The sequence below is a fragment of the Anser anser genome (assembly GCF_964211835.1).
Source record: "Anser anser genome assembly, chromosome: 1".
In the NCBI taxonomy this organism is placed as follows: Eukaryota; Metazoa; Chordata; class Aves; order Anseriformes; family Anatidae; genus Anser; species Anser anser.
Window position 1 is genome coordinate 6044925 of NC_139720.1, and position 14948 is coordinate 6059872.

General features: G+C 39.6%; 1 protein-coding gene across 5 annotated transcripts in view; it reads left to right on the top strand.

Moving 5' to 3' along the window:
• Nucleotides 1-14948, top strand: part of CELF2 (CUGBP Elav-like family member 2) — a 568240-nt gene that overhangs the window by 243320 nt on the left and 309972 nt on the right. For all 5 annotated transcript variants that reach the window (XM_083819746.1, XM_083819754.1, XM_083819752.1 and 2 more), the window contains one exon: nt 13730-13765. Coding sequence is in view for 3 of the 5 variants with exons in the window: in XM_083819754.1 (XP_083675880.1) it covers nt 13730-13765 (36 nt within the window). In the remaining 2 variants the exon portion in view is untranslated. The remainder of the gene's footprint in view (nt 1-13729; nt 13766-14948) is intronic.

Consider the following 14948-nt stretch of genomic DNA (forward strand, 5'->3'; position numbering starts at 1 on the left):
GATATTATGTCCTCATGTTAATGCTCTCTGCAAGACTTTTTTTTTTTCCCTCCTACTTGTTTTGATGATGTGATATTTGCATTGCAAGTTTCCTTGATACTGTTGTTATAGAGACGTTTCTCCTCTCCTCGTGCCAACTATTAAGAGCCATCATGTGCAATACCATTTGAGCTTATTCTTCTCCTGGCATTAGCAGAGAGATTTCTTCTCTTTGTAAATGTTGAAATGTTTTGCAGCTTAGTTATAAATATAGCAAAATCATGTTGCTTTAGTTCCAGCATCTGGTAGGATCACTTTAAAATATAATTGAGTAAAAATTAGACTTTAAACAGCAATTTTGTCCCTATTTTGCTACTTTAAAGCCCCAAAATCCAACTTTTTTGTCTTGATATCTATAAACAAATCTCTTCTTTCTTTCACGAAACTAAAAATAACTACAAATGCAGTCTCTTTCCAAATTGCTTGCAATTTATATTAGCAGTGGCTTCAAGACTTGAAGCATGGATCTGCCTATTGAGTAGTCCCTGAACAGAGGGATGCGGGCTTTGTCAGGGAGACAGCCAGATATGAAACTGTGGTTGCCTCCTGTTTACTATTGATAATGTCCACTTATGATAATTCGGTACGGAAATGAAAGCCAGGTGAAACACGTATGAATCTTGTTGCTGTACGTACGGGTTCCTGCTACATAGGGTGTGCACCTGGGATGTCAGCACCCATTCTCTACACTGCTAAAATTCAACACCCTTCTTGGGGAAGTATACAGCAGGTCTGTGGTGGAGTCCGAAATTGAAATAAAGGATCTATTTATTCTCTCTCCATTTCTGTTCCTTTTTTTTTTTGCCTTTTCTCCTTTTTTTTCTTTCTTTTTTTTTTTTTTCATTATCTTGTTTATTGGAGGAAGCGTTTGGACCAGAAGGCTTTTGAAATTCTGTCCCAGGTTTTCAAGTCTGCTCTCAGTTTTGGTGCAGAAGCTTTGCTCAGTGCTTACAACAGGTACATATCTCTGTTTAGGAGAAGAGGCTGCTTGGAAGGAGGTTGTGAGCCTTGCATTTTTCAGACCACTTCCATAAACCAGTGTTGAGTTTAGTATCTCAGTTTAACCTTCTTCTGAACAAATAGTTGCAGTCATCTTTATGAGGTAATTCAAGGTTCTAGATTTCCTATGTATATTAAATCAGTTAATGATACTTCTGCGATTCTCTGCAAGGAAGAGTTTATTTATACATAGAGAGCTGGAGAAGGGAAATGCCCCTCTTGCTGTCTCAGAGCTCCTCATTCATGAAGCTCATCTTTGCAAGAGTGAAATAGCTCTCTTCTGTAATTTGAATTTCTTCATAAAACTATTAAGAAAGACCATTGCTTGGCAAAATATCTGAGTCTTTAGTAATTTCTCTTTTTTATTTTTCTTTCTGATGATGATGACTTAAGGAAGATTGAAAGCATATATACATGTATGGGAGATCTGTGGCTATGCTTCCAAATGTGCTTCTTTAGTCCCGGTTGGTAGTTCAGAAACTTTGGGGAAGACTATTCTTGGCAAACAGTGTCTGTGCTATAAAAAGATTTGTGGCTGTAGTCAGAAACCTGTTACATCTGTTAAAAAACAAGTAAAACATGAACCCTGCCACAAAAGCTTCCTCTAAACTTAATTTAAAAGCAGATAAAGTGGGCAAAGGATGGATAAGGAAACAGCTTGGCTGTGATCCCAGTACAGGTTTCCCAATTCCCAGGGTTTAGATTACACTGCTTGTAATCTACCCAAAGACTTCAGACCTTGGTAGACACAGGCAGCAGAAAAATAAAACTAACGTGACTTAGTGGCAGCAGTTCGCTATCTTTTCGCATCACAACACTTATTTTGCAGCATTTGGAAAAGATGCGTTACACGGAGATTTTTACATGCCATATCTTCATTTAAGAGCTGTGGCACACATTAAATTTAATTACTCTCCTTCTATAGCTTAAATTGAGGGCAGCTTCAAAAATGAGGGTGGCTTCTATTAAACTTAATTACTTTTCCCTGCAGTCTGCATGGTTAGTAATCATGGGTAGATTCTAAACAAAGATACAGCAGAGAGATTCTTTTATGAGAATAGGGTTGGAAAGTAGCCTATAAAATATAGAGAGATGCCAAATACCTTTTATACCCAGCTTTAATTTATTATTGTTATAGTTAGCTAACGTAATAATAATAATAACAATAATAATAATGTTTCAGTGTGATTAAGAAGGGATTGTTGGGGAAGGGGTGTTAGTTGAATTTGGCCTTTAAACGTTTAAGCAATGAATTCTTCAATTTCTTCAAGTTCCTTTGCAGATTTATGAGGTGAAAAAAGGTTAATGATAGAATATTTTATAATGTCTTCTATTGACTATAGATGGCAGATCTGACAGTTAAAATGAAAATTGTTCCAGAAGAAACTTGAGTCAAACTAATTATTGGAGATGTTATAGGGATGTATAATTATATTCACCTTTAAAAAAAGAGAGAGAGAGAGGAAAAAGTTTTATTACAACTGTGCTTTTTAAAGAACAAGTGGAGAAATAAAAGCTGTAATTGTTCTTAATTATAGCTAACTGTAATTGCACACGACTGCAATATGCAGCACATCAGCAGCAGATTAAGAGATCCTGGCATATGTGTAGTGTACAGAACAACTTTGAACAGAGGTGTAGTTTTATGAATATAGTTACGTATAATTTAGGTCTCTTATTTTGGATTCCATCCGTGTTGATTTTGTTTTATTTTTATGGCTATTGTAGCAAGATAATTGTCACTGGGAAGGTGCTTCTGCACTGATATATCTGTTTCAAATGAGTCAAAAACCCTCAAAAGAAAAACTTGTTTTCTTTTACACCAATGATCTGATGTGACCAGGAGAGATTTTCTCAAATGCCCTTGTGTATATACTGATGCAGATAGATGGCTGGTGGAATTTTTTTTTATGCATCTCAACATAACAAGCACCAAACTCCCAAGGATTTTGCAGCGTGGTTGAAAATCTTTGTTAGCTATCTATCTGCAAGTTTTTAGATTCAAACCCCTCAAAAATGTAACCCAAGAGTTTTTAGCCCATGTGAAAATGCTGCTTTGAACAAAATCTAGGGATGCGGATGCCTGAAGGTAGGCTCTGGTTTCATCTCTTTGCACCTGATTTACAACTTAACTTTTTCCAGACACGTGCACACAGCTCCTGGTTTTGGCTGCAGTTTTACCTGTAAAACATTTAGTTATCGTTACGTGCTGAACTAAAGAGGGAATGCAGACGCCTAAAGGAGGCTGCTGAGCTTCAAGACTGCTGGTTATATTTTGTGTTGCAAAAGAGATCATTGCTGAAAGAGTGAGGGTCAATGTGCATCGTATTATTGACAAATGCGTTCATGTTCTTGTGATGGTAATTTCTGCATCTCTTGAGTACTTCAGATGCTTTCAGTTTTGTCTCGATTTGCCAGGATCCTCTTTGATGTTCCCAACCTGTTTTAAGCTGTTCCTTTTACCCAAAAATAAATAAAACCCATCTGTCACTGAATGCCTTCCTTCCAAAACATAGTTTTGCAAAATGTTTCAGTCTTGGGCCAGCAGCAGGTTTCAGAGTTAATTCAGCCTAAGCTTTGTGGACCAGAAGGGATCTTTTAGGCTGTTGGGATAGGGTTGGGTTTTGCCCCGGCTTGCACAAACTGCAGCACTGGATGTGAATGAAGTTTGGTCAGCCTTGTACGTTGGAAAAAGTATATATGTCTATCCCAAAGGAGAAGGCTTTGCAAAAGTACTGTGTGCTTTAAAATAGGGGTTTTTCCAAGAAGATCGGGGATGAATGAGAAGTGAGAGGCAGATTTCTGAGTAAAAAGCAGCATCAAGAAATCAGGTGAAATGGGTAATTTAGATTACAATGTAAAGAAGAGGTAAAATGGGTTGCTAGATGCACAAGCAAGCATGTGAAGATGTAGGTATACTAGAAGTTAAACTCTTTCTTGCAGGTATCTGTAAGAAATCAAAACTTGTTTCAAAAGCTTTAATGTACGGAGAATCTCCTGATAACTGCCATGTTCTATATAAAGCACTCACTTCAAATGGCAGCACTGCAGCAAAAATGTATCTATTACAGGGCTGCTAATAAGCAAATGTGAGCAATATTTCTTGACAGAAGGCTGTGGGTGTTTTTTAATAAATCTGTGTTAAGTAGCAAAGGGATAAGAGCTGAAACCCAAATAGCAATCCACTTCGGCTACTGTTTTCTCAATTGAAGTATAGATGGATGCATTGACCCTGATTGGAAATTCTTGAAGGACAATTCTGGTTAGTAGAAGCTAATGTGGAATTAAATGTGTATACATTTGTGTATGTATTCCCAGAAAAGCTAATGATACAATTCTGAATGCTGAACATGTTCCCCGCTCCTCTTTGTTAATACAGTGTTGCTTGTGCACTGCAATAAACTATTATTTCCGTGCTACTTCTGTAATTACATTTAATAATCAGCTCTCACAGTCCAATAGTATTAAACGTAGGAGTCTTTTCAACAAACTATGATAAATAGCTCCTTGCAGAACTGTTGTACTTGAGGAAGCTTTATGGCTCTCTTTGTAAGATTTGTCATTTTCTTAATGCTGCTTCAAAAAGCTTCTGAGCTTCACTCTGGACCATCACTGTATTTTCCCTTCCCCCTCTGCCTGCGAGTGTATCTGGGTAAATGAAGCTTAATGTGCCATTTCCAAGCACTGTGACACTCCTCCAGGGCTGGTTACATTTACCATTGCTAAAGTCTAAATAAGTGAGTTTTAATGAGCAGGAATGCTTGCTAATAGCTGATTCAGGTACTTAGTAGTCCATGTTATTTAACTGTGGTGGAATTACAGAACATAAATGGTCTGATGATTAATAGATGTACCTGCTATATATTTGCAGCCTAATAGTTTGTGCCATTAAAGAACAACCTTTACATCTTCTGGTTTGGATGTGGTTATGGAGAAAAGGACTTGCTTGTACATTTATTTCATTGCTAGCATACACCTTAAAACATTTGAAATAATAATTTTACGATACCGTCGATATTTTGTTCGCTAACGTTACCAAACTTGTTGGAGAACACTGGTGCACGTGTACGTCGGCTTCCCAAAGTGGTCAGCTCTGCAGCTTTGCTCTCTGCTTAGGGCTGTCAAAAATAAATTCAAGTTGTCCTTTTAAGGTCAGAAATAAGGCAGCGGATTAGATCTTATCTCCTTACTCCTCCTGTACCATTAATTTGGGGCAGTAGTAGAGGGACCAACAAGAGCAGAGCTTGACCGTATTTTTTTTGAACACTTCTGATCTGCGTATGGGCAAGTGGCAAGGGGAAAAAGGCAAAAACTAACAGATGAACAACAAATGAACAAGCATGAAGAAATAATAGCATCCAACATCTGTTGTGGTTTGCGCTGAGATACTCCAGAAGATTCTGCAGTATTTATGGAAATAGTGTAAGGGCTGTTTTGAACTGCAGCTAATAGGACACAGGCTGCTGTCTGGCAGGCTTGTTCACAGAGTCTTTTCTATGTTTTCCTATTCCATCCCATGTTTCAACCTGACATTGTTGATTTTTGGATCACGAGGAGGAGATGTCAGGAGAGAAAGGAGCAACTGTTAGTACTTGCCGAACCAGCAGAGAGAAAGGCAGTAACTATATCAGCAGGTGGATTAAAAGACAATACGGGCAGATGTCTGAAGGAGATGTTGGCAGTGCTGGCAGCACTGGTGTTCCAGGTACAGATGAGCTGCTTTCAGTAGCTTCCGAATCCAGTGAAACCTCTGTTAAAGATAAGCATCCAAAACGTAGGCAGGCTTTTCCAGAGTTGTCAGATGCTGCCTCGGAGCTGGGGTAAGGCAGCTGCAGCATTTTTCGAAGCTGGTTTCTATTTCCGTAGCTGGGAGCGTAGGCAGAGGAGCTTGCATCTGCCCCTGGCACAGCATGTGGCCATGCCCCAAATCCCTGCTTCTGTGAGACTCTTCAGCTAGGACTAACCTTGTGAGATTTCTGACACTTGATGCTGCCTTGTGAGTGGAAAAAATAGCGAGAGGTGTCTGCTCTCAAAACTGGAAGTCAGAAGCTCCTGGAAAGTTGTGGTTTTCTTTTTTATTTTTATTTTTGTTTGTTTGTTTGTTTGTTTGTTTGTTTTTGTTTCTGGTAGCTGCCAATGCAGATCCTGTAGAAACCATGTTGTCTGCTAATTAAACTGAGAAAGCAAGCCTACCCTCTTTCTGAATGTTCGTTCTTCTAAGATGCCTGTATTTTAGCATCTCATTTTGTACCAAAAGTCCTTCAGCTTCATAAAACTTCAGATATTCCCCAAAACATGTCTTCCCAGTCCTGCACTGGGTAAGAAGATGAATAAGTACTTGAATACTTAGTAGCTGAAGTATCCAAGTTGTTCTAATTCAGTAAAGTATTTGGAGACCAGGATGAGATGCCATTTTCAAGCTTGGCATCTTCTCTGGGTTACTTCTCTGAAATAACTTTAAATAAAGCCTCCAAATTCCTTGAATGGCTTCACGTCTGTGTTTATTAGTGACAACATGCAATATCAGGAAATCCTGAAGTTTTGAGCTGCTAACATGTGAAATTTGGAGAGAGAGGCTGAGGTGTGGGCATTCCAATGGAAAATAGTTGTTAGGGTGTGTCTTTCTTTTTGTCATTCATCATTAAAGTGAAGAGATCAACATTTGACCCAACCAACAGCTGCTGCATGATAGAAGCCACTTATGTAAATGGCACATTGAACTGTTCCCCACGCCCTGCACAAATATGAGAAAGTCTTAAATATCAGAAGGCATTTACTGCAGCCCTGTACAACAGTTTAGAAATTAAGGAAGGAATCTAGGCCACCTCCATCTGTAGTTTTCAAATAATTTGTATCTTTCTTCATATATCTCATGCATTTTTGTGAAAATACGACTTCTGCAGAATTAACACGCAGTCCAGACTCCTCCTTCAGTTCTACATCTGTACAACTGAGTACGACTGCAAATTACCGCTGAGATTTCAGGTGTGATTCCCTTCCCTTCCTCTCTGTACAGCGGAGATGAGATGGTGGCAAAGTATAACATTGCAGAGAGTGGAAGCTGTAACATGAACTACAGGTCAGCCAAATGCCCAGTGTGCAAAATTTTCTACCCGGCCAGGTCACATTAAGTTTAATGAGCATACAGGGAGGAACATCTGCTGTTTTAGATGGTCTTCTCATTTTATTGAGAGTGAGGGTATATTCCTCCCACTAAGCTGTTACAGCTCCCTGAGGCAGGAGCCTGTGCATCTCTTCTTTCTCTCCCTGTACTAACAGGGCGAGGATGTAGGAGTCGGTTATCACAGCAGATTTCTCCTGCTCGTTCCTCCTGCTGCTTGCCATGCCCCAGAGAGCCAAATTCTGCACCCGTGGTGCCTCCTCCCTTCATTTCCATGTCATCAACTTTCAAAATGCAGTGCTTCCCTGAGAAAACACACAGCAACAGCAGTCTCTGTGCTGCGACAGAGATCTGCACATCCCTGATGGCAGGATCTGACCTTGGAGCAAAGCACCAAAATGGGATCTTTCTTCTTCTTCTTCTCTTTGCCCTGGCATTTTTCCCCCTCATGCCCCTGGCTAAATTGTATCCTATCTGTGTCCCTATCACCAATCTATAAAATGAGCATACTGCTGCGTTTCTTCTACATATCAGTTTTTATCTGGCTCTTTAACATCGGAGCAGAAGTTGTGCGAGGGGGACACTCATCTGCTGTCCTTGGTGTGTACTTAGCCAAGAGGCCAAGATCTTAGCTGGCTTTTGTAAGTGAATTGTAACGAGTGACAATATGATCCAAATTATTCTTCAATTTGCAAGTTAAAACATTGCTGTCCTCATAGATGTTTGGGCAAGGGTATGTTTAAGTGAAACCTAAATTTTTATGAAACATATAAAACAGTCACAACGAAGAGGGCATGTTCTATTTGAGGTGTTATTTGTGTGTTGAATGTACCATGGAATTCCATTGTTTTGGTGACAGGATCTCATCACTGAAAACACAGAGCTTTCTATCCTTACCTAAGGAGGAATGAAAAATTCACAAGTAGCAAATTTAGAATAGTGAAAAATGCTGCTTTTAAAAATAAGCATGGGAGAAAACAACAAGCATGTTTGCTCATGTCCTTTATCTCACTCAGCTAATCTTGCAGAATGTCAGCTTGTATAGAAATAGATTTTTACATATGAACTTGTTACATCACTTCCTAAAAAAAGAGTATTTAGCTTGTACTTAAATAGCACATTCAGAGACTGTTTATGCAGTATTTCTGCTGCAAATGTATACTTGTTAGCTTGCTAAACTCTGTGTGAAGTTTTAAAACTGCAGTGTACTTATTTGTTGTGCATTGTGTAAGAGAGTAGCATACTTTTTTTTTTTTTGAATATTTTAATTTTTCCTAAATATGAAACTTTCTCAAACATTTTGATCCTCCCTGGTCATAGGGTACGGTTCTTTAAAAAAATAAAAAATAAAAAAATGCTAAAAGCATATTATGTAAAGAAAACAAAACAAAACTACATTCAAAATTTCAGAACATTAAACCCCATGTTTTATCCAAACAGAGCTTGTTTATTTTGATGCACTCCTAACAATGCTGAGAGACTATCCAATTTAAGATGGGTGAAATATCTTGTGTCTCATAATGGTATTTCAATATGCACTATTAATTCTTCCAAGTCTGCTTGGACACAGTTCCCCCATGTGATTTGGGGAAGAGCAGAGACAACAATGTGCCTTTGGAGGTGCCATTTTTCAGCTGAAATGTGAAATCAATGTCCTGACCATTTGTGGTCATTAAAAATCTCATGGCAGTTTTCTGCAAGAGTAGAGGCATTGACTCCCAAGTCTTGGTGAAATTCCAGCTAAGTAATTATATTCCTCCTGATACAACTTTCCTTTTAAAGCTAATTTAATGTTCCTCTTCAGCTGTTCTCCCCTGTTTTAAGTGGAAAATCTTTCATTTCCCTTTGTAAACCTTTCTTTAGTTCTGCTTTATACTGACAATTAGTAGCCATCCTTCCTCTTGCTGCATCACTGAGGCATGTCTATGCAGCAGCAGCGTGCATGCAGACACATACCCATACAATTTAAAAAGCTCTTTATTGATGGTCTGGTTAAAAGCCATTGAAATTAATGGGATGCATCCCTTTGAGCTGGTGGTCATAGGAGTCATCAACACTAGCTGAGCTGTGTGTTGTGGAGCCCTCTCTAAGCCTGCTTTTCTTGCCCTGCTGAGGGTTGAGTTGACAGGCTGTTGGTGCTACGGTGTCTGCTCCCCATCGGGGTGTAGACACTCAGGAAAGAGTGGTCAAAACCACCAGGTGTGTTGTTTGCTCTGGCGAATTGGATTTACCTGTGGGGCAACACAAAGAAGAGCTCCATGGTTAAGCAACATTTGGAAATAATTCAAGGTAGAACTTCTTAGTTATTAACATTATTGCAATTTGTTACATGCACCTTACCAGCGCACATGGCTTATCTAGCCACGTCCACAGTGGAAAATTCCTGGGGAAAACACACAAATTCTCAAGTCATCTTCTAGAATACCTTATTCCTCTTCAACTTGTACTTATTTTTGTTCACCAATATATCCCCTCTGGTATGGTTAATGCTTGTGCAACTTGTTTCACCCAAACCACAGATATCAGCTTAAACTATGTTTTCTGTTTTGTTGTTGTTGTTTTGTTTTGGTGGGTGGATGAGTGTTTTTTTGTTGTTGGTTTGGTTTGGTTTCGTGCTTCATAGAAAAATAGTGTAAGTGGAAGAAATAACTTCTGCAGCACATGCCAGAGAATAAAATGTGCTGTGGTCACTTGTTCCTGAGGAGACAGGACCTTCTTACCCTCTGGGTTCAAACAGTGACTGCAGGCTTGGATGCCTACAGCCATGACCACAGGACGTGGACACTTCTCTTCACAAGTGGGAAGACTCCCATATTCTGCATCTGTTTTTTTTCTGCTTGCATTTGTGCTGCTTTCTTTATTGCACACGATACAGATCCCTTCTTCAGCTTTGCTCTTATCCTTATGTCCTTATCCTCATATGCCTCATGTGCTGTAGGCGGGCTTTATCCTCTCCCCAAAGTGTGAGATGGAGAAAGGAAGAACATTGACACAATCGGAGGGATGTGTTGCTGCCTTTCTATTTGCATCCTCCCTAGCACCCTGATGCGTTGCTTGGCTTGAATTTTTATGCCTTTCTTTCCAGAACAGAAACCATTCTCGATGGAGAACTAAGGCTTTCCAAAGCACTAAGGGCCATGATTCTGAGGAAGCAAAAATTATTTCTAAGCATAGTCCTGACTCATATCAGTTGAACTCAAGCTTTCTGGTATGCATCTAGCAGAATACACAAGAGATTTTCCCAGCCGCCTTTTAAGCCCCCTCCCCTGTCTCTGGTGCCTCAGTTTACATCTCTGCAGAAGCACTGCACAGGGCATTAAATCAGACAAAAATGTTGTACTGTGAAAACTACCAAGCTGTGTTGTGCCAAACCCTGCATGTAGGTGGGTAACAACAGCTGCCAGTCAGCTTCTGAGAGAAGAGCACCATATGATTTCTCAGAGAACAAAACATTTAATACAAACACAACACTTTCCAAATATTCTGAAGAGTTCTCCTGAGCAACTTTCTCTCAACAAGACTATTAGGCAGTAAAGTCTGTTTGCTGATCTTTATGCAGATCTTCCCACTTCCACTTCAGTATAAGGTTTTGACTAAAATATTTATACTTTTCTGCTTTGGTACACATCCTACTTGGATCCTACGGGAAGGATTTCTCAGCCTGTGGAGAGAAATGACAAAATGTGCGTGTGTGTGCGCACAGTATTTGGTTCGCCCACCCTGGCTTACTGGTTTTTGAGAACAGCTATGTGTAGCCCTCTCCGGAGGGTGCAGGGCATCTTCAATAAGTCAAAGCTCATTGCAGATCTAATGAACAATTTGAAAATGTGCAGTTTGATTTCTGGAAGGCCATATGCAATGGGGCAGCATATTGGGGTGCAGACCTCCCACGTGGCATCCTCCTGGCTTCAACAACATCTTTACCTTCCATATGTCTGGACCATTCTGCCCCAGATCTGTCCTATGTAGCTGTATGCATACTGCTGAAAAATTGTAAATGACCTTCCTGGAAATGCTCTGACTGTGCTTCATGATGTCACCATCTACCTAACAGCTTTTCCAGGCTCTTTAGCCTTGTCCTCTCCTGTCCTTAGCACTGTTGTGCATTAGCTCATCCCATTTACATTGGCACTGATTTCAGTGGGATTTGGAGCAGTCCTGATGAAATATTTAGGTTTCCATTTTCACTCTTTAAAGGTTGTCCTTGTACGTCATAGGCAATATATGAAAATAAGTGGTCTTATATCAAGTTTTTTTTTTTCACTTGTGTTCCTTGTATGTGTCACTTAGAAGTAGTAGGAATCTGAGCATTAGTTGTATAAGTCTAGCTTCAGTTTCTTGAAATGTTGCAGAATGAGTATCCATTATCTTTAAATAAACTTTAAGGGTATTCTTGATGACTAATTTGCTCCATAAGATTTTCTTTTTTAAACTCCCATGAAATATATTTATAGAGCAGTGTTGCTATTCCTGATATTTATGGTACACTAACAGTGGACATTAACCATCTTCAGCAGTCAGCGTACTATTTATTTCCAGTGAGGTTGCAAAGATAATTGGGTATGTTTTCTAGGAAAATAATATTTTTAGCTTATTATTGTAAAGTTGTGGGGTTTTTTTATGGTTTAAATGTTGGTGAGTTGATGAGAAACAGTAAAAACTTTAGATAGCTGGGAAGTAATCAGACTTCTCTTTTATTTGTGAGTTACAGAGTTTTATTTGAGTTAGATCTGTATTTCAAAAAATCGTTACCTTACATATTTTTGTTTAAAATTGGAATTTGATCTGCCGAAATGTGAAACTGGCAACACAATTAATTACATTAAAAATGTATATGCTAAAGGTCTGCAACATCTTTGTTTAAGATTCTGATCACATTCCCATTTTTACCACCATATCGACTATTTAATAATTGTTTTCATAAGGCTGGCATCTGTTGTAGAGTGGGTTATTTAACAAAAATGAAAATCTTTAGAAATTTAGATGCACCAATCACTCACTGCTCTGCTCAGAAGCTGGCAGTGCAGTTTCAGTTTAACGTCCTCTTTTGAACATACATTCTTCTGCTTCTTGCCACTACTCGTGATTCGTATGGATGTCTCTTTAAGCTGGATGAGCAACTGCTCTTTCATAAAATGCGGTCCCGTACCCTGGAGCAATAAGGTTTGTGCTATTCTGTTATTTGAGTGATAATAGGTGGCTAAAGGCTAGGGAGTCCCTTCAGAAGAAGAAACAAAGAAATGCTTAGCCTTACTTTTTAGTCCGGGTTCTTTCCTCCCCAAAAAACCTTTGAATTAAAGGAGATGGTACCTGTGATTAGAGGTGGACAGGAAAAAATTCCTGACTGTAGGAACCATTTAGTGATACAGTTCATTGATGGCTTCCAGAAAATGTTACATTAATTTTTTTCAATGCCTAACTTATAAGTAGGAAAATAAAGTGATCTGATGCCAATGTGCAGGACAGTTAAATGAAAAAATACCTGAAATGTATGGCTGCATCAAAATGCCCTGTAGAAACCAAGGCTGTATTGCTCCACTCTAATTTCATTTTCTTCCTCTTTCCATTCTCTTCCTTTTCCTTCCAGCTCTCATCTTTAATGTTATTCACATCATGGACTTTGTCCATTCCTGGCACCTGTTAAATACTGACCTGGCAGCCCTTGCTGGGTGGGAGCTGGCACTTCTGAAAGGGCTCATATATGTGTTGGTCTCCTGCTGAACTGGGTGTGCAAGAAAAGGGCGTGAGAGGTCTTTTTATTTTCTGTTTATTGCTCTGAGTGCACCCGCAGAGCACCACTGTGATCTGTGCTTTTTGAAGCAAAACTCTCGGCAGGTCAGGTTGATAGTTGGATTTTATGATCTTGACGGTCTTTTCCAACCATGATAATTCCATGATTCTGTGTTTAGAGGGACCACAAGGACATACATTGGTGGTAGATCTAGGATGTGTTTTAAGGACTGTGTACATAGGTAACAATAACGTTTAATTGTGCTTTAACTTGATGTATCAGTTACATGAGCCCACTACAGTATCTCACACTTTGTTCCCCCCCAGACATATTGCACATCCACAAAATATATTCAAACAAGTAAAATGGATCAAAAAACACATGTATGGAAAATAACTATTGCCTAAGACCCAAGATAAGAAAGTTTAACACTAATGTAGCATTTTCTCAGCGCACGACATCATTATAAATGTCTTATGCCTCATTGCTGCAGAACTGAAAAAGGGAACTTTTTCAACTGGAAAATTGGCCCAGTGCTGCATTTTAGCTATGCAGGATCATGCAGTGCTGGTATTTGAAGGAATGATAATTTTACACTTAAAAAATGAGTAATTGAGAACATTATTCTGAGGAAATCCTTAGATCACACACCATCATCTGTTTTTCACATTCTTGTATATATGATCATGCAGACATTGCATCTGCAAATGACACATTTGTGTATAAAATTGTGTGTATGTGCCTGCACTCCTATAAAATGTAAGTAGTATAAAAGTACTTTTAAAAATTTGTAGCTTCTTTAAGAACAAACTTATTTTTCCTTGCTTTTTGTCTTTCAGAGAGACTTCCACAGAGTTGTCTGGAGCATTACCAAGGTAAGCAAGTTGCTCTGAACTGACTGTGGGTATCAGTGGCTGGCAGCTGCTGGAAGATGCGTGACCTTTTGAGCCAGAACATGATCCTTTTCCTAAAGAAAACTGCTGGGATGCTGAGAACTGTGGATGCCGGGAGGAGAACACGTAATGCATGCCATAGAGAGAAATATGACCATGAAATATTGGAGCAACCAAAACTCCACAGCTTACGGCAGCAACACATTGAAGTTGTTTTGAGGCTTAGCTCCGTTGTGTACCTGAGAAAGAAAAATCCCAGCTGTGGCTTTCTGCCAGCTGTGCAATGATACCCACTGCAGGTGGCATGGCTTTTGCTTTAAATTTCACCAGAGGGGTGAGGAAGGGAAACTTGGAGGTTGGAGAAAAAAGTACTGTGATCTTAAGGCATTTTCATTTGGAAAGCAGAAGAACAGCTTAGATCAAATTCTTCTATGCTGGGAAAGCTTTTCATAAAATAATAGAACTAGACGTGACTCCCAGGCTGTGACAGAGGTTTTTGAAGAGAGACCTGCCTACATATTGTCAGAGGGTGTGCTAAAATGCTGTTATTATGCAGATAAAGAAAAGGGTGGAGAGAAGGGAAAAAAAAAACCTGATATGGTACCCTGTCACGTAACAGAGATGCCTGGTGAGCAAGAAGAAATGGTTCTCTCATTCCTCTTGCATCTTCTGCCACCAGTTTTGCTCTGTGAGGTGCAGGAGGGTTTTAATGAGGTAATGGTTTGGGGTGGTTTTTTATCCTTTGATAAATAGCAATGTTGTAGTTCATGTAAATGTTAAAGGAATAATTCAGCAGAAAAGTCAGTTCTCTTTAAGCATAGTAATACATGTGACTTATTTCTGCTTCCAAGACAGAAAAAAATGGCTACCTTTACAGTGTGTGGGGTTCATTAGTTCAATCATAGAATCCCAGAATGGTTTTGGTGGGAAGGGACCTCAAAGCCCCCCCAGTGCCACCCCCTGCCATGGGCAGGGACACCTCCCCCCAGCCCAGGCTGCCCAAAGCCCCATCCAGCCTGGCCTTGGGCACTGCCAGGGATGGGGCAGCCACAGCTCCTCTGGGCAGCCTGGGCCAGGGCCTCGCTGCCCTCACAGTGAAGAATTTCTTCCTTATAGCTAATTTAAATCTACCCTCTTTTAGTTTAAAGCTATTACACCTTGTCCT